The 20,267-nt window shown below is 37.7% G+C and overlaps 1 protein-coding gene across 1 annotated transcript in view; it reads left to right on the plus strand.

Annotated features, from left to right (window-relative positions):
• The window catches only part of TCHHL1 (trichohyalin like 1), a 48,288-nt gene extending 31,041 nt beyond the window's left edge, over positions 1–17,247 (plus strand). Inside the window, 3 exon segments of the mRNA XM_060141873.1 lie at positions 15,660–15,818; positions 16,643–16,847; positions 17,210–17,247. Coding sequence (XP_059997856.1) covers positions 15,660–15,818; positions 16,643–16,847; positions 17,210–17,247 — 402 coding nt within the window.
• Positions 17,248–20,267: the final 3,020 nt, after the last annotated feature.

Below are 20,267 nucleotides of genomic sequence, written 5' to 3' on the forward strand. Positions count from 1 at the left end.
GAGCTATTTGTGTGACATGCTAAAATCTCCTTGGATCTTCAGTCTATCCTAAAAATATTTGCCATCTGCCCACATTTTCTTTTGTTTTTCTTTTTTCTTTTTTTCTGGCTGCACCGTGCAGGATCTTAGTTCCCCAACAAGGGAAGGAACCTGAACGGTTCCTGCATTGAAACCATGGGGTCTTAACCACTGGGCCACTAGGGAAGTCCCTCTGCCCACATTTTCATGCAAGTTATTGGTTGGAATATAATGATCATAACATGGTCAAGAAAACAATCCTGGAGCAGACTACTAGGACTGCCCTCTACATTGATAGGAATCTGTAAGATTTGTGTCTTCTGGGCGTGAAACATCAGATCCCAGATTACCCCATCCTTGCCACTCTCTAGACTCCACTTTTCTCAGCTCACTCACACTGCTGGCCCTGCAAACGATTTCCACAGTTAAGGTCACCCAGGACATAGGGCACTTTGAGGGAAACCAGTTTAAATTACCAAAAATATAAATAAAGCTAAGAAAAAAAGAAGAAAAGCTCACACCCAAAGCAATGTGGTGTACTGGGAGTAATGTGGGAGTTGGAGTGAGAATGACCTGGGACTGAATCTTTGGTCTGTAACTTACTCGCTAGGTAACCTTGTGCACCCCATCATTATCAGTTTCCTCATCTCAAAATTACGGGTAATAATAATGCCCTCACAGGGTTGTTCTGAGGGTTAGAAGAAATACGTGCAAAATCTTAGCACATTCTTGGCACATGATGGGCATGCAATATAGATTACTACCATTATTATAGCCTGGTAAGAGAGAGACAATAACAATAACTCCTGGCACAAAAAGACAATTAAACCCAGGAAGAAAAGAGGAGAAAATGAAGACCTGTGTTCTGTGGATGTTAACTAATGTTCCACAAAAGAAAAGAAAGAACTGGTGGTCTCTTAAGGTTAAAAACGAGGGCATTAAACAAAGTTTTTAAAATTCAGGCATATGAATACCTCACTGACTCTAAAACAAGATCACCTCTCCACCCACCCCCACCCCCACAACCATCCCACCCTTGCGTTTATTTGATCATGTCTCAGGAACTATTACAGGGCCCAAGAACACAAAAGATGATTCAAGACCCAGTCAATACCAGGGTGAGAAGAAACACAAAATGGGGCACTGGCCACTACAGACACATAAGTAAATAATTAAAATATCACCAGTGCTATAAGAGAGATGAATGCAGAGTATGTGTGGAAACAGTGATCCATCTGGAGATGTAAGGTAAGGCTTTATGAAGGACGTGGTGATTCTGGAGGATCTTAAAGGATAAAGAGAAGCTAAGGTTGAGGGACTCCCCCAGGTAGTAAGGACAGCATGTAGAGAATCTGAACAGTGGTGGACCATTAAAATAACATGCGAGAAATGTGGCTCAGGCTAGAGGACTTTCCCATAAAATACAGGTGATAAGAGAAGCAGCTAAAAAGATACAAATTCATTCCTACTGTGAAGGGGCTTATATGTCAAGTAAAGAAATTTGGAATTTTCCAGGCAAGCAGGAGTCACCAGAAGGAATGATATGATAAGAGTAAAAGATGAATCAGGCAGGCTAATAATGGAGGGGCTAGTTATGACACTTTTTATTAATGTCCAATCCAAAGATGGTGAGGTCTAGAACTAAAATTGCTGCACTAGATATAGAGAACAGCCTGCATACTAAGAATACTAGTCTAGGTAAAAGTGACATGTCATGACATTCGCATGAGGGCTAAAGACAGGGAGAAATGGAAAATGGCTTTGTGGGGTTTTAGACACTCAGTGGATGGAGATGTCATTGACCAATATGTGGACCTCTGGAGGATGGTATATTTTGGTATAAGGCACGATAATGAGTTCAGTTTTGAACAATATGGACTGAACTAATTAGGGGACATCCAAATGGAAACGTAATCTGTTCGACATACAGTCTGGAAATTAAGAGAGAGGCCAAAGATAGGTGTCTCCTGTATATTTACGAGGTTAATGAGAAAACCCACAGTTTAACCCACAGGAAGAGTAAATAGAGCATGTCTCTGATACCCCAATGTAATAAACTTGAAAATAAGATTAATGATTCTTGCCCAATAAGTTCATGCCAGCTCAGAGTGATCACTGCTTCTAACTCAAGAGCCCACTTTCTTGTTCTCTTTTGGAAAGTCAAAATTAAATTTGCCTACCTTCTCTGAATTGCATACTCTGTAGAAGATCAACATTCATCATGGCAAGTTCTCTCAGGATTCAGAGATGGAATTCATAGATATAAAGGGACATGCAGGTAGGTGCTTGTGATGTTTGCTTAAATATAAATTGAATTTAAGTTTTTCAGAAATGTATATTCTACTCCTCTAGAGACAAGGATAAGGAAGTACACTTATCAATAGTTATCAACCACCCACCATTCAAAGCAGGGGTAACAACAACCACAACAAAACCTAGAAGGTGTGGACCCTGCACACTAAGAACCCACGCTAGCCAAAGTGTACCTTCCATAAAATCTCCAGTATATGAGAATAATGTAAAGCTAAATTTGGAACTTGGCAAGACAAGTACAGATGAGGACATGAAGAAGTTGGGAAGCAAACACATTGCTAGAGAAATAATAGAGGTGGAGATATGGGTGGATCTGGGTTTGGTTAGGAATGAATCAGACCAACCTACAGAAGATGGCTCCTCCCTGGATGGACCTGCTATAAAAAGGCCATTATCCCAGACTTCAGCACACAGCAAGCTCCTTCAGGCTACATTCTACTTGCTCTTCTGGTGAAGGAAGGAAGTAAGTAAGAGGAAATACATCTAACCTTGTCTACTTGCTCTTAAGCAAGGTGGAGATCTGGATGTATGTGTGGTCTGAGGCCACAAGTTCTGGATGTTTGGGGTTCTTTATTTTTAGTGGCAACGTTACTAAAAGTTTATTTTGACATAGAAGGAAAATGAGGGCATAACTTTGCTTTCTGCAAGGCTACTCTCTTAATACCGCTGGATTATCTATTTATCCATTCACTGAACAAATATATATTAACTACCTTCTATTTGCCCAGTGCTGCTCTTGGCTGATTATGTGGCAGTGGACAACGTAAACTCCCTACTCCTGGGAGCTTACATTTAGTAGGGGGAGACTTTCAGTAACAATAAATGAATAAAAATTTCAAATAGTGATAAGAACAATGAAGAAAATAAGAGAGTGATATAGTAAAGTAATAGGAGGAGAGTACTTTAGATTGAAGGGCTAGAAAATGCCCCTCGGGGAATTATCTTTTGAGCAGGGATCTTAATGACAGACGAAACCAGTCAAGGCAAATGAGAGGATTCTAAAGCAGGAGTAAATTTGCTTTAAAGGACAAAAAGAAGCTAGTGTGCCTAGAGCATGTTTAACAGGAGGAACAGTGGTATATGGTGATGTCACAGAGCTAGACAGGGGTAGACCATGTAAACAGGGGCACAGTAGAGTTTGTACATCATTTTAAGTATATGAGAAGCCACTGGAGAGTATTAAGCAGGAGGAGTAAAAAGATCATTCTGAGCTGCTATGTGGAAAATAGGATAATAGGCAATGGTGGGAGCAGGGAGATGGACTGCAGTTTAGATGAGAGATGACAGCGTAATAGAAATAGTGAGAATTTTTTTCCCCACGTCTTTACTGGAGTATAATTGCTTTACAATGTTGTGTTAGTTTCTGCTGTACAACAAAGTGAATCAGCTATATGTATCCATATATCCCCATATCCCCTCCCTCTTGTGCCTCCCTAATGGAATATTACTCAGCCATAAAAAGTAACAAACCTAAGTTATTTGTAGTGAGGTGGATGGACCTAGAATCTGTCATAAAGAATGCAGTAAGTTAGGGGGCTTCCCTGGTGGCGCAGTGGTTGAGAGTCTGCCTGCCGATGCAGGCGACATGGGTTCGTGCCCCAGTCCGGGAAGATCCCACATGCCGCGGAGCAGCTGGGCCCGTGAGCCATGGCCGCTGAGCCTGCGCATCCGGAGCCTGTGCTCCGCAACGGGAGAGGCCACAACAGTGAGAGGCCCGCGTACCGAAAAAAAAAAAAAAAAAAAAGAATGCAGTAAGTCAGAAAGAGAAAAACAAATACCATCTGCTGACGCATATATACAGAATCTAAAAAAGCGGTACTGATGAACCTAGTGGCAGGGCAGGAATAAAGACACAGACGTAAAGAATGGACTTGAGGACATGGAGGGTAAGGGTAAGGTGGGACGAAGTGAGAGAGTGGCATTGACATATATACACTACCAAATGTAAAATGGATGGCTAGTGGGAAGTTGTTGCATAGCACACGGAGATCAGCTCGATGATTTGTGCCGACCTAGAGAAATAATTCTTTGCTCAAACCAAAATCTAGAAGTTATGCAGGATTCCAATCTTTCCTTTACACCACACTGATTCATCACCCTGACCAACCAACTCTGACTATAAGACGTGCCAATCCATCTTTCTCCCTGTCCACCACTACCATCCTAGTCGAGGCTATCCTTCACTCCCACCTCTATTATATGAAAATACCACAATTTATTTATTGTTTTTATTGATAGATATTTGGGTTGTTTCCATTTGGGGAGGTATTATAAATAATGGAGCTATGAACATTTTTGTACATGATTTTTGGTTACAAATGTGTATATATTTCTACTGGGAACATTCCTAGGAGTAAATTACTGGTTTTAGGTATTACCAAACAATTTTTGAAAGTACTTCTGCCAGTTTATGTTCCGTCTAGCTGTGTATGAAAGATCCGGTTTCTCCATATTCTCACCAATATTTGGAATTAGGATTCTTTTTCCCTTTTGTCTATTTTGTCATTTTGGTGGGGGTACTACTGTCTCACACTGTAATTTTAATTTGTATTACCCTGATGATTAACAAGGTTAACTTTTTTGTTTATTAGCCATTTCGATATCCTCTGCTCTCTACCCATTTTTTTATTGGGTTGTCTGTATTTTTTGTACTGATTTATAGGAGTTATTTTTATATTCAGGATAGAGTTCAGGATAGAGTCCTTTATTTTTTATATTCAGGATAGAGTCCTTTATTGGTTAAATGTGTTGCACATATCCTCCCACTCAATGGCTTTCCTTCTCTCCTTTAATAGAGTCTTTGAATAAACAGACATTCCTATTTTTAATGCAGTCCAATTAATCCATCTTTTTATCATTAATATTTTTTGAGTTCTATTTAAGAAGTATTACTCTACCCCAAGTTCTTGAAGATAGTCTCCTATGTTGTCTCCTTTATCTTTTTATACGTAAAATCCACCTGGGAACAAATTCATTTTTCCATATGGGAATTCAATTAACACAGCATCATGTATTCAAAAGACCATCCTTTCCCTGACAACTCTCACCACAATCTTTTTCATAAATTAAATGTGCATAATGATATAGGTCTGATTTTGGACTCTTACCTTTCATTTATCCATTTGCTTGGCATTGCACTGATGTCACGCTGTCTTCTTTTATAATGTACTTTGACATCCGGTATGTCCACAAACTTGGTTTTCTTCAATGTTGTCCTGGCTAATCCTGGACCCCCATATTTTAATATAAATTTTAGACACTGTAGAAAATTTTTCTATATACAGAAGACACATCATTCTCAGTAATGACAGTTTTGTTACTTCCTTTCCAATTATTCTGTTTTTCATCCTTTGTCTTAACTGTTGCTCTGGCTAGGACCTTCAATACAATGTTGAATAGGATATTAGCAGGTGTACTGATCTCATCCCCAAACTCAGAGAGAAAAGTTTTCAGCATTTAACCATTATGTATGATGTTTGCTATAGCATCTTCATAGATATAATTGATATCTTTTATTTATAAAGAAAAATTAATATTGGATTTTATCAAATGTGTTTTTGCATCTGTTGAGAGGTTCATAGAATTTTTCCTCAGTATTCTATCAGAGTAGTTAATCAGTTCTCAAATGTTAAACCAAACTTGAATTTTTGGATTAAAATTTTCTTAAGTATGATGTATATTCTTTTTGTACAACACTGGATTCAGTTTATTATCTTCTTTCAGATTTTTGCATCTATATTTATGAAGGAAATTGTCTTGAAAATTGTTTCTTGTAATATTCTTGTCAGGTTATGGGTACTGAGGTTATGCTGGATTCATAAAATGAGTGTTCCCTCTTTTCCATTTCCCTCAATCTGTGTGATGTTAGGGTTATTTATTTCTTACACATTAAATAAAATTCACTAGTAAAGCCATCTGATTTGTAGTCACCCCTCCCCCCAACATGGAATATGTATTCATTTAAGATTTAATTTCTTTTTTTAAAAAGATTTAATTTCTTTAATAGATATAGGAATATTTAGGTTTTCTATTTCTTGTTTTCATTTGCATAAGCATTTTTCTAGAAATGTGTCTATTTCATTTAAATTTTCAAAAATTTTGGTTAATGTTTTTTATAATATGCACTTACCTTTCTAATATCTGTAAAATCTAAAGCAATGTCCCCTTTTATTTTCCTGATATTGGTTACTTATGCCTTTCTCCTCTTTTCTTAATTTTTCAGGGTTTCTCAGTTTTATTAATTTTTCAAAAATCTTGGCTTTTGGGCTTCCCTGGTGGCGCAGTTGTTGAGAGTCCTTCTGCTGATGCAGGGGACGTGGGTTCGTGCCCCGGTCCGGGAAGATACCACATGCCGCGGAGCGGCTGGGCCCGCGAGCCGTGGCCGCTGAGCCTGCGCGTCCGGAGCCTGTGCTCTGCAACGGGAGAGACCACAACAGTGAGAGGCCCGCGTACCGTTAAAAAAAAAAAAAAAAAAAATCTTGGCTTTTTGGTTCCCTAAATTTGTTTTCTATTTCATTAATAACAGTTCTTACCTTTATTATTTCCTTTAGTATACTTTCTTTGGGCAGAATTTGTTGTTTTTCAAACTTCTTGAGGTGTATGGTTAGGTTATTGATTTTTCAGCCTTTCTTCTTTTTTAATATATGTATTTAAGCTATAAATTTTTCTTTAGGCATGGAATGAATGTATCCCACAAGTTTTGCTATTTCATATTTTTCTCATTTTCATTTAGTTCAAAATATTTTCTAATTTCCATTGTAATTTATTCTATAACCTATTTGTTATTTAGAAGTTAGTGCTTAATTTCCAAACATTGGACATTTTTGTAGGTTTCTTTCTATCATTGAAATCTAGCTTCATTCCGCTGTGGTACAAAACAAATTCTGCATGATTTCAATCCTTTAAAATTTGTTGAAACTTGCATTATGACCAGCATATAGTAAATTTTTTAAAGTCTCATATTCATTTCAGTAGGATGTGTATGCTAGATTTGTTAGATGCAATGTTCAATACATATTAGTTAAAGTTTTATGAATAATTTTGTGGAGCTCTCCTACATCCTTACAATATTTTTATTTACTTGTTCTATCAGTTGCTGAGAGAAGTGTTTTACCCATTATAATTATAGATTTGTCAATTTGTCCTTATAATTCTGTCATTTTTTGTATGTATTATGAAGCTATGTTATTAAGTACATATCAATTTAGATTTTTATATCTTCCTCATGAACTAATCATTTATTGTTATGAAGTATTCTTCTAGTTATACTTTTTGTCTTAAAGTCTACTCTACAGATATTAATATAGCAACAACAGCTTTCCTTCAGTATTTGAATAATGTATCCTTTTCCCATCATATATCATATTTAAGTGTGTCTCTTGTAGGCATCATGTACTTGTTTTCTTTCAATCTAGTCTGACAATCTTTGTTTTTAAATTACAGTATTTAGTCCACTCATACTATTATTACTGTTTAAATCTACCATATTACTACTTGGTTTCTATTATCCCACCGGTTCTATATTTCTTTTTCTCTTCTTGACTTTTTTGAATGAATTACATATTTGTCAGTTAATTTTTGTCATATTGGCTTATTAATTATACATTCTTTTACTATTCTTTTCCTGCTTACCCTAGGGATTACAACACCTATCCTTGACTTATTAGAATATATTATAAAAACTTTAACACTACTCAAACAATTCAAGTATCCTATAGTACTTGAACTCAATTTACCCCCTCCAGCCTTATGTGATATTGTTATGCATGACCATAAATCCTAAAAAATATATTATTGTTGTTGTTTTCAATCAATACCCATTTAGATTTCCCCACACACTTACTCTGTTGACATTTCTTCATTCTTTCCTGCCTCTCTGTGCTTCCAACTAGGATCATTCCTTACTATTTCCTTTACGGATCTGCTGGTGATTGGTTTTGTTTTTGTTTGCCTGAAAATATCCTTAGTTAAGCTTTCTTCTTCTTTTATACTTTCACTGAGTATAGAATTCTAGTACAGAACTTACTTTCCTACAGAAAGATGAGGAAAACATTTGTCTCCTGGCTTCCATTATTTCTTTTGAAAAGTCAGCTGTCGGTCTTACAGTTGCTCCTTTGAAGATAATGTGTTTTTTCTCTGGCTGCTTTTAAGATTTCCTCATTGTCTTAAGTGTTCAGAAGGTTTTTACTATGTGTCTAGGCATGGTTTTCTTTTATATACCCTGCTTGGAGTTGATAATAGTTTTTGATTCTGTGGCTTGATATCTTTCATCAGTTTTTTTAAAACTGCAGTTACTTAACCCCCCAAATTACTGTACTTCCCTTCCAGTCTGAATGTAGGCTTCAATAAATTGTCACAATTTTGGTAGCATTATGACACCTTCACACACACACACACACACACACACACACCAGCTTTCTAGTTGTTCTTTTTTGTTTCTGTTTTTTTGTTTTTTTACATCTTTATTGGAGTATAATTGCTTTACAATGGTGTGTTGGTTTCTACTTTATAACGAAGTGAACCAGTTATACATATACATATGTTCCCATCTCTTCCCTCTTGCGTCTCCCTCCCTCCCACCCTCCCTATCCCACCCCTCCAGGCTGTCACAAAGCACCGAGCTAATCTGCCTGTGCTATGCAGCTGCTTCCCACTAGCTATCTACCTTACGTTTGGTACTGTATATATGTCCATGCCTCTCTCGCGCTTTGTCACAGCTTACCCTTCCCCCTCCCCATATCCTCAAGTCCATTCTCTAGTAGGTCTGTGTCTTTATTCCTGTCTTACCCCAAGGTTCTTCATGACATTTTTTTTTCTTAAATTCCATATATATGTGTTAGCATATGGTATTTGTCTTTCTCTTTCTGACTTACTTCAGTCTATATGACAGACTCTAGGTCTATCCACCTCATTACAAATAGCTCAATTTCGTTTCTTTTTATGGCTGAGTAATATTCCATTGTATATATGCCACATCTTCTTTATCCATTCATCCGATGATGGACACTTACATTGCTTCCATCTCCGGGCTATTGTAAATAGAGCTGCAATGAACATTTTGGTACATGACTCTTTTTGAATTATGGTTTTCTCAGGGTATATGCCCAGTAGTGGGATTGCTGGGTCATATGGAAGTTCTATTTGTAGTTTTCTAAGGAACCTCCATACTGTTCTCCATAGTGGCTGTACCAATTCACATTCCCACCAGCAGTGCAAGAGTGTTCCCTTTTCTCCACACCCTCTCCAGCATTTATTCTTTCTAGATTTTTTGATGATGGCCATTCTGACTGGTGTGAGATGATATCTCATTGTAGTTTTGATTTGCATTTCTATAATGATTAATGATGTTGAGCAGTCTTTCATGTGTTTGTTGGCAGTCTGTATACCTTCTTTGGAGAAATGTCTATTTAGGTCTTCTGCCCATTTTTGGATTGGGTTGTTTGTTTTTTTGTTATTGAGCTGTATGAACTGCTTATAAATTTTGGAGATTAATCCTTTGTCAGTTGCTTCATTTGCAAATATTTTCTCCCATTCTGAGGGTTGTCTTTTGGTCTTGTTTATGGTTTCCTTTGCTGTGCAAAAGCTTTTAAGTTTCATTAAGTCCCATTTATTTTTGTTTTTATTTCCATTTCTCTAGGAGGTGGGTCAAAAAGGATCTTGCTGTGACTTATGTAATAGCGTGTGCTGCCTATGTTTTCCTCTAAGAGTTTGATAGTTTCTGGCCTTGCATTTAGGTCTTTAATCCATTTTGAGCTTATTTTTGTGTATGGTGTTAGGGAGTGATCTAATCTCATACTTTTACAGGTACCTGTCCATTTTTCCCAGCACCACTTATTGAAGAGGCTCTCCTTTCTCCACTGTACATTCCTGCCTCCTTTATCAAAGATAAGGTGTTCATATGTGCATGGGTTTACCTCTGGGCTTTCTATCCTGTTCCATTGATCTATCTTTCTGTTTTTGTGCCAGTACCATACTGTCTTGATTACTGTAGCTTTGTAGTATAGTCTGAAGTCAGGGAGCCTGATTCCTCCAGCTCCGTTTTTCGTTCTCAAGATTGCTTTGGCTATTCGGGGTCTTTTGTGTTTCCATACAAATTGTGAAATTTTTTGTTCTAGTTCTGTGAAAAATGCCAGTGGTAGTTTGATAGGGATTGCATTGAATCTGTAGATTGCTTTGGGTAGTAGAGTCATTTTCACAATGTTGATTCTTCCAATCCAAGAACATGGTATATCTCTCCATCTATTTGTATCATCTTTAATTTCTTTCATCAGTGTCTTATAATTTTCTGCATACAGGTCTTTTGTCTCCTTAGGTAGGTTTATTCCTATTTTATTCTTTTTGTTGCAATGGTAAGTGGGAGTGTTTTCTTGATTTCACTTTCAGATTTTTCATCATTAGTGTATAGGAATGCCAGAGATTTCTGTGCATTAATTTTGTATCCTGCTACTTTACCAAATTCATTGATTAGCTCTAGTAGTTTTCTGGTAGCATCTTTAGGATTCTCTATGTATAGTATCATGTCATCTGCAAACAGTGACAGCTTTACTTCTTCTTTTCCGATTTGGATTCCTTTTATTTCCTTCTCTTCTCTGATTGCTGTGGCTGAAACTTCCAAAACTATGTTGAATAAGAGTGGTGAGAGTGTGCAACCTTGTCTTGTTCCTGATCTTAGTGGAAATTCTTTCAGTTTTTCACCACTGAGGACGATGTTGTCTGTGGGTTTGTCATATATGGCCTTTATTATGTTGAGGAAAGTTCCCTCTATGCCTACTTTCTGCAAGGTTTTTCTCATAAATGGGTGTTTAATTTTGTCAAAAGCTTTCTCTGCATCTATTGAGATGATCATATGGTTTTTCTCCTTCAATTCTTAAAGTAATCTTACTCTGAAACAACCTACTAAGCCATTCCACAAAGTGATCCCTTAAAAACTGAATTATACTAGATTACTCTGTTACCAAAAAAAAAAAAATCATTTAGTGGCTTCCCATCACTTAGAATAAAATGCACAAATATTACCCTCTTTGGAAGATCATCGTTTTCTGATCCCTTTCTGTAAATGTGAATTTAAGTTGTATCACTCCTGATTTGTTCTGGAGTTGTATTTTTTCTGTATCACTAACATTCCAAGTTGATTCCCATGCTGGGATTACTGCACTGTTCCTTTTACTTAAAATTCTTCAACTAGTCAACAAGGTTAGTTGCTTATTTTTCCATTTTAAGCTCAAATATCCTCTTTACTGCAAAATCTTCTCTGATTAATCTAAAGTACATTCCCCATAATAACTCTATATAGCACCATTGTTATTTTAATGGTAATGTATATCACTCCTCAATATCTAATCACTTCATTCGTTTGTTTACTGTCTTCATAAGAATGGGCACCTCATTTATCTTATTAGTATATCCCCAAAGCATAAAATAGTACTTAATCCTGTGGTAGGTGTTCAATATTTGTTAAATAAATTAAGGTGTGAATGAAAGAGTGTAGAAATCAAGGTAACATCATGCTTGGAGGTATCAATCTGGAAGTCATCAGATAGATAGTATCTGAAGTCAAGGGATCCAATGAGATTTCGAAGTGCATAGATACATGGACATGGGCCATGGGGATTTCCAACATGTGGAGAGTAAGCAGATGAGAGGTTAGCAAAGAATACTGAGAAAGAGCAGCCAATAGATAAGAGGTATATCAGGAGAATGTAGTCTTGAGATCCAAGAAACAAACAAAATTCCATGAATGGTTAGGGAAAGGTTAACTCTACTTTACACCACCAAGAGGTTGAGTAAGATGATGATGAGATGGAACCAAACACTGTATTTAGAAATCTGGAGATCATAGGTTATTTGACACAAATCAGTTTCAAGTGTTTTGGAGACAGAAAATTGAGAGAACTGGGTTAAAATGAATGGTAAACATAAAATGAGGGAAAGCACAGAAAACTCTTTGAAGACTCTTTGGTGAGAAAGTAAACAATTCATTAGGAGAGCTGGATGGGGTGGAACATCCTGGTTGAGGGAGAAATACTGTTCAAGGGAACAAACTTGTCTTCAAGATGATACAAACTCCAGCATGTTTTTGTTATGGGTCAAAATTAATTACTAGATAAGGCAATAGTATGGAGGTAGGAAAAGTGACCAGTTTCAGGGATATTTTTAAAGTACACTGAATAAAACATTGATGAATTAAATACAGGATGTGAGAAAAAGGAGAACCAAGACTAATTCCCAGGTTTGTGGCTTGAGCAATCAGCGAGATAGGGATAACTGGGGAGGAGAGGGTGTGGGGTAAAGTAGTTGGAAATGAAGACTTCTATCTTGAACATGGTAGGTTTAAGACCTCTCTTAGGCCCAAATAGAAATATTTGATAGGTATTTAGATATACACGTGTCAAGCTTAGAGGAGACTTTATAGCTGGACATATAAACTTGGGAGTTGTCAACCTATACATAGGATTTAAAATTATAGGGCTAGATGAGACCCCCTCCACCCCGTTCAAGGGAACATAAATAGAGAAAAGAAACTAAGGAGTCAGTCTCAGGCACATCGACATTAGGGGCTGAAAGAGGAGACTAAGAGCAAATAGGCAGTGAGGTTAGAAGAGAAACAAGAGAGCACAGGGTCTCTGAAAGAGGATGTAGCCACCTGCATCAAATGCTGCTGATATGTCAAGCATATGTGAAATGAAAATGGATAGTTGGATGTAGTAAGATAAAGGACTTTTTTTTTAACTTCATGAGAGATTTAGTGGATTTTTTCAGAGAGAAAGATAATTTGAGTGAAAGAAAATAGGAAGTAAAGAAGAACTATAGGCATATCTTTTGAGGGATTTTGCTATAAAAGTGAAAAGATAAATCAGGTGGTTTCTAAAGGAAGATGTAGGATGGGAAGAGAGGATGTTAATAAGAGACACTTCAGCATAAATATATGCTGAAGGGAGTGATCCAGCAGAGAAAAAGAAATTGATGATGTAGGAGAAAAAGTGGACAACTGCAAAAGCAAATTGTTTGAATAGGCAAGAGAGTGAGGTCCGTTGCTGAAACAGAGGAGAGACACATAGTTTATCCACCAAAACAGTAGTGAAGGTTAAGGTATGTGGATACAAATGCAATAGGTTGGGTGAATAGATATTGGGAAAATGAAATTATCTTCTAATGGCTCCCAAGTTTTCAGTGAAATAAAAAGCAAGGCCCTCTTCTGAGATAAAGGAAAGGAAGAAGCTGTTGGGGCTTTGCCAATGAGTACAAGAAAGAGTGGGACAAGAAACAGAGGGTGTATGCAAGGAGTAATGATGGAGATTAACTATAATGTCTAACCAAGGTAAAAAGAGAAGTGAGTACATAAAACAGTAAAAAATGAGGTTAAAGAATTATTGAAGTATGGGTACAAGAGGAAGTCAGAGAGTAAATCCTTGAGAGTGAGATTTTGGAGACAGTGCCATTACAATTAAGTCCAGGTCTGAATATCACCACAAATAACAGTAGCTGAAAAAAATCTTAAAATCTTAGGTGTGTTTTTGTAAAAAGCCTATAACCATATTTTTAATTCAACCTTTATAATCTGCCCTTTAACCAGAAAGTCTGACCTATTTTACATCTACTGTAACTAATGATAAAATTATATTTAATTCTACTCTTTTATATTTTCTGTTTATCCTGCCTTTTCTATGCTTTTTATTTTCTTTTCCCCTGGCTTCTATTGAATTGATCAAGGTTTTTTTATTCCCGTTTTTTCTTCTCTTAATGGTTTAGAAGTTATAAATTCTATCCTTCTAGTTCTTATCCATAAACTTATCAAAATACATATTTAACCATGTCAAAAATTAATCAGTACCTATTTCCTCTTACCAAACAATCTAAGGTCCATAAATGCTATAGATCTACTACAGTAATGCCTTTCATACTGTTATTTTCTATGGCTTCCAAATTCTCAGTGAAATAAAATCAAGGACATCTTCTGCCTGGTTTTATAAGTCCTAAAGTAGTCATTATAATGCTTTTATATAATAAATGCTTGTTTAGATTTGTTGACATGTTTAGTAATTCCTTTGTTCAATGAGATAAACTGAACATTCCTTAAATGCTATTCCTTAAATGGCAAAATGAAAGCTAGTCAACAAAATATTTTTTTTGTTTTGTTTTTTATTTTTTATTTTTATTGGAGTATAGTTGATTTATTACAATGTTGTGTTAGTTTGAGGTGTACATCAAAGTCAATCAGTTATACATATAAGTATAGCCACTCTTTTTTTTTTTTTTTAGATTTTTTTTCCCATATAGGCCATTACAGAGAATTGAGTGGAGTTCCGTGTGCTATACAGCAGGTTCTGACTAGTTATCTATTTTATATATAGTAGTGTGTACATGTCAGTCCCGATCTCCCAATTTATCCCCTCCCCCCTCTTATCCCCTGGTAGCCACAAGTTTGCTTTCTACATCCATGCCTCTACTTCTGTTTTGTAAATAAGTTCAGTTATACCCTTTTTTTTATATTCCACATATAAGCAATATCATATGATATTTGTCTTTCTGTGTCTGACTTACTTGACTCAGTATGACAATCTCTAGGTCCACCCATGTTGCTGAAAATGCCATTATTTTGTTCTTTTTTATTGCTGAGTAATATTCCATTGTGTATATACACCACATCTTCTTTATCTATGCCTCTGTTGGTGGACATTTAGGTTGCTTCCATGTCCTGGCTACTGTAAACAGTTCTGCAATGAAAATATTTCTTATAATACTGAAAATTTATTAAAGCCATTTGATCCAATCAAACCTTTTTTATAATATTGAAAAGGTATTAAGCCATTCTATCCAATCAAAACCAAAAAAAAAAAAAAAAGTAAACTGAAAGGATGTTTGTTCATTGACTGTCTCAGCCATTTGACAAACTGGCTTGCAGAAAATAGTCTCTCAACATACATTTAGCAAATTAGCTTTTGGAGAACGGATTTTTAGCAAATTGGTATGAGTAAATTTTCCTGCTTCTGACGAGTAGCCTTTCTAAAATCCTGTTATGGACAATGGCCAGATCAGAAAAGGGTGTCTTATGTACAGCACACTAAGGTCTGTGAGAGTGTCTAAATCCTGCTGTGAATGAGTTCAAGGCCAAAATGTTGGCATTTTTTAGTAAGTAGTTCAGTCAAACTCTGTGTTAATATTCACCATGTAGATAATAGATAGAAGTTTTTCGTGGCCATCTTCCATTTTTAAAGCTGGACTACATAGGGAAAGATGTAGGTTTATAAATGTGGAAATTCATCACAATAACTGATATGACCTACAAAATAAAATAAATATAAGAAAAGTACATTTTAATTTTTTTCTAGGTTCACCTATACTTCCAAAAGATGTCTACTCTCCTGGAAAACATCACTGCCATCATCAAACTATTTCACGAATATTCAAAAACGGATAAGGAGACTGACACATTGAGTGCAAAAGAGCTGAAGGAACTTCTGGAAGCAGAGTTTCAGCCAATCCTGAAGGTAAAAGATATTTGCCAGCATTAAAGGGTGTATCATTTTTGTTCTGCATCAAACAATCTGTCAAAATATTACTGTGAAATCTTTATGAGTTGTTTCTTTTGGAAGAGGAACAAATGTAATCTTATTTCAAAACAGATATAATTTGTTCAAATTCTTTATATCTCTATATATACTACACACACACACACACACACACACACTGTGAAAAAATATATATAAATATTTAGTGACAAATAAGTGAAAAACAGTTAGTTAATTCATTGTAATATTCCCCCTAATTTCAAGAATGTAAAGAGGGTACAACTAAAAGACAATTCAGTTAAGGAATTTATAAAATACTGACATTTGAAGAAGTAAAAAGAACTTGCCCCATCAAATTTTTTGTGTCACCATACTAGTGTTTAAGATTTATTTTTCATTTTTTATTTATTTATTTTTTTTGCGGTACGCAGTCCTCTCACTGTTGTGGCCTCTCCCATTGCGGAGCACAGGCTCCGGACACGCAGGCTCAGCGGCCATGGCTCACGGGCCGAGCCGCTCCGCGGCATGTGGGATCTTCCCGGACCGGGACACGAACCCGCGTCCCCTGCATCGGCAGGTAGACTCTCAACCACTGCGCCACCAGGGAAGCCCAAGATTTATTTTTTTTAGGACAGTACCAACAGCTCCCTGCTGAGTCAGGATAAGATAAATATTATTAAAGAAAAAATTAGGTTCTACTTTCCTGTACCAAGAATTCACATTCCCTAAGTTAACTTTAATTATTTAATTACCCATTTGAGTCAGTCTCATGGATTTTCCCTCTCTGTCTTCCTTGTATACAGAATCCAGATGACCCAGATACTGCTGATGTTTTCATGCATATCCTCGATGTAGATCACAACCATAAAATAGACTTTACAGAGTTTTTCCTGATGGTATTCAAGTTGGCTCAAGCATATTATTATACCCAGAGACCGAATTTCAAGACATTAGGGAAAAAGCAGAAAAAGAATAGATACCATTATGAAGATGATACAGAAGAAGAGGGTAAAGAAGAAAGAGAAAGAAAGTCCAGTCATTCAAGAAGTGATGGAAAGAAAGAAGATAGAACAGAGGAAGAGGAAGAAGGAAGAAGCAGACATGGGTCTAGTTCTGGAAGGGAAGGAAGACACAGAAATAGATCTGGGAAGAAACGTCATGAATCAAGTAGGGAAAAGAAAAGGAGAGTGAGTTCTACTGAACTAAAAGAAAGAAGTCACATGTCAAGTGTTAGCCCCATCAGGGAATATGAAGGAAAAGAAGAAGAACGTGGTTACGAAAATAAAGATAGAGGATGTGAAAAATGGATAGGATCAGAGCCTAAGGGCTCATATCAAGTTTGTGAAGAAACTGTGACTATGGATTTTCAGTCCGGTTGCAGTACACAGCAGGTTTCCAGTATCAGTAAGGGCAGCGACAGCAAAGAACATTCACAAGATTCAGGTAGACAACCAGTGATCACTCATGGAAGGTCGCCATCCAGCTCAAGGAACCAACATGGGTCTTCCCACGACCAGTCAGGAGACAGCCCTAAGCACTCAGAGTCGCATCAAGGGAGGACAGACACACACAGGAAGAGTGAATCTGTCCATGGAAAGTCAGGATCCAGCACTACGCAAAGACAGGGGCGCCACCATGAGCAGGAAAAAGACAGCTCCAGACCCTCTGGAACTGGACATGGACACGCCTCAACTGGATCCGGAAGCAGTAGGCACAGGGAATCCAGTGTTGGTCAGTCCAGTGACAGCGAAGGACAGTCAGAAGATTCACATAGACATTCTGTGACCACTCATGGAAGGTCTGGGTCCAGCTCAAGAAACCAACATGGGTCTTCCCATGGCCAGTCAGGGGACAGCTCTAGGCACTCAGAGTCGCATCAAGGGAGGACAGACACACACAGGAAGAGTGAATCTGTCCATGGAGAGTCAGGATCTAGCACTAAGCAAAGACAGGGGCACCACCATAAGCAGGAAAAAGACAACTCAAGACACTCTGGAATTGGACATGGACACGCCTCAACTGGATCCAGAAAAAGTAAGCAGAGGGAATCCAGTGTTGGTTGGTCCAGCGACAGTGAAGGACAGTCAGAAGATTCAGGTAGACATTCTGTGACCACTCATGGAAGGTCTGGGTCCAGGTCAAGAAACCAACATGGGTCTTCCCATGGCTGGTCAGGAGACAGCTCTAGGCACTCAGAGTCACATCAAGGGAGATCAGCATACAGGAAGAGTGAATCTGGCCACAGCAAGTCAGGGTCCAGCACTACTCAAAGACAGGGGCACCACCATGAGCAGAAAAGAGACAGCTCCAGATACTCTGGAACTGGACATGGACACACCTCAACTGGATCTGGAAGCAATAGACACAGGGAATCCAGTGTTGGTTGGTCCAGCGACAGTGAAGGGCAGTCAGGTGATTCAGGTAGACATTCTGTGACTACTCATGGAGGGTCTGGGTCCAGCTCAAGAAACCAACATGGGTCTTCCCATGGCCGGTCAGGAGACAGCTCTAGGCACTCAGAGTCACATCAAGGGAGGACAGACACACACAAGAAGAGTGAATCTGGCCACAGCAAGTCAGGGTCCAGCACTACTCAGAGACAGGGGCACCACCACGAGCAGGAAAGAGACAGCTCCAGACACTCTGGAACTAGACATGGACATACCTCAACTATTTCTGGTAGCGGCAGACACAAGGAATCAAATATCAGTCAGGCTAGCAACACAGAAGGACATTCAGGAGATTCAGGTAGACAGCCTTTGACCACCCAAGGATGGTCTGCATTCTATTCAAGGAACCAAAGTCATGGTTCAGATCAAGGTTGGAGACATGGCAGCTATGGCAGTGCAGATTATGACTATGGACAGTCAGGGTTTGGTCATTCTCAGGATGGAAGTGTCAGTCATGATTCCAGCCATATGGGAGCCAGGGACAGATTTGAATATAGGAGCATTTATGGGATCCAATATAACAGGCAGTAACAGACACCCTGCAACATATGGCCATTCAAATTATATTTCAAAACGGTTGGGGTTTGGACAGTCACATAGACACTATTATTATGAGTGAGAAATTATTAAATAAAGTATTAACCCAAATAATTGGAGAATGACCAAGACAACTTTGAGTCAAGAAAATGTTCATTATACTTTCAGTGAGGTTATCTTTTCTTGTCATTTTTTAAAAAATTAGTTACACTATTTCTTTACATTGGTGATAGTTTCTTTTCATTCTATAGGAAGCTTTGAACTTTATAGTTAGGAACTGGTTAATGGGAGAAAGCAATATCATGGAGTGCTAAATTTGGAAAACCATAAGTATTTGGGGAGGTTGGGGTTAAGTAAGGATTTTTCTTTTGAGAGGTTAAGTTTCAGAACCTCTCCTGATAGGTACATTAATATTTGTAAAAAAAAAAAAAAAAAATCAAAGGAACCAATAGTATAAAATCACTGTTCTGTCAGCCAAAGCTGCTATATTAATATTAAGGGTCATCACACCTGCCTCTATTATCCTTCTATTGGAACTCTGTATTATTCTTCATTCATTAATCACCTTGGGCACATAGAATCCAAAAAAAGTGAACTGCATGAAAATTGAAAATAAAAAATTGATCATATATCATACTGTGTCTCTTCCATGCTTCTCATAGACCCAAAAAGACTTATCTCCCCATAGTAAGAATGACATATTTTCCTCTGTCACTGAAAACTATATGTCCAAATGGCAGATGTTCACCATGCAAAAGAAATAAGGAGTCCAAAGAAGAAAACATTTAATCAAATCCTATATCATTCTCCAACACAGTCATTGTTCCATGTAGTCACCATCAGGATGAAAAAAGGCTTAGCTCAATCATAGATAGCATCATAATTATTACAAAACATCAACTCGGGGCTTCCCTGGTGGTGCAGTGGTTGGGAGTCCGCCTGCCGGTGCAGGGGATACGGGTTCGTGCCCCGGTCCGGGAGGATCCCAGGTGCCACGGAGCAGCTGGGCCTGTGAGCCATGGCCGCTGAGCCTGTGCGTCCGGAGCCTGTGCTCCGCAACGGGAGAGGCTACAACAGTGAGAGGCCTGCGTACCGCAAAAAAAAAGAAAAAAAAAAACAAAAAACATCAACCCAGTGGCTATTAGCAAAGTCAAACCAAGATCAGGGAACAAAATACTGATCATAGGTCCTTCTTACAAAGATACAAAGAGATATTTTCCAATGGAAACTAATGAGAGCAGAAAAACTGTGCTGAAATTTCTTGACAAAGGAAAAGCGATAAAGAAAATCGTCTCCTGTCCTGGAAAGAAAACATATATTCATATATTTTATGACTAGGCAGGAGATTTAATAATTTTAGTAGAACTGTGAACAAGCTTCTACCATTAAAAGGAATATCTCTCTGTGAGAATCATACCCCAAGTCTTCCTTCTCCATGATA

This window comes from Lagenorhynchus albirostris, chromosome 2, assembly GCF_949774975.1.
Source record: "Lagenorhynchus albirostris chromosome 2, mLagAlb1.1, whole genome shotgun sequence".
Lineage (NCBI taxonomy): Eukaryota > Metazoa > Chordata > Mammalia > Artiodactyla > Delphinidae > Lagenorhynchus > Lagenorhynchus albirostris.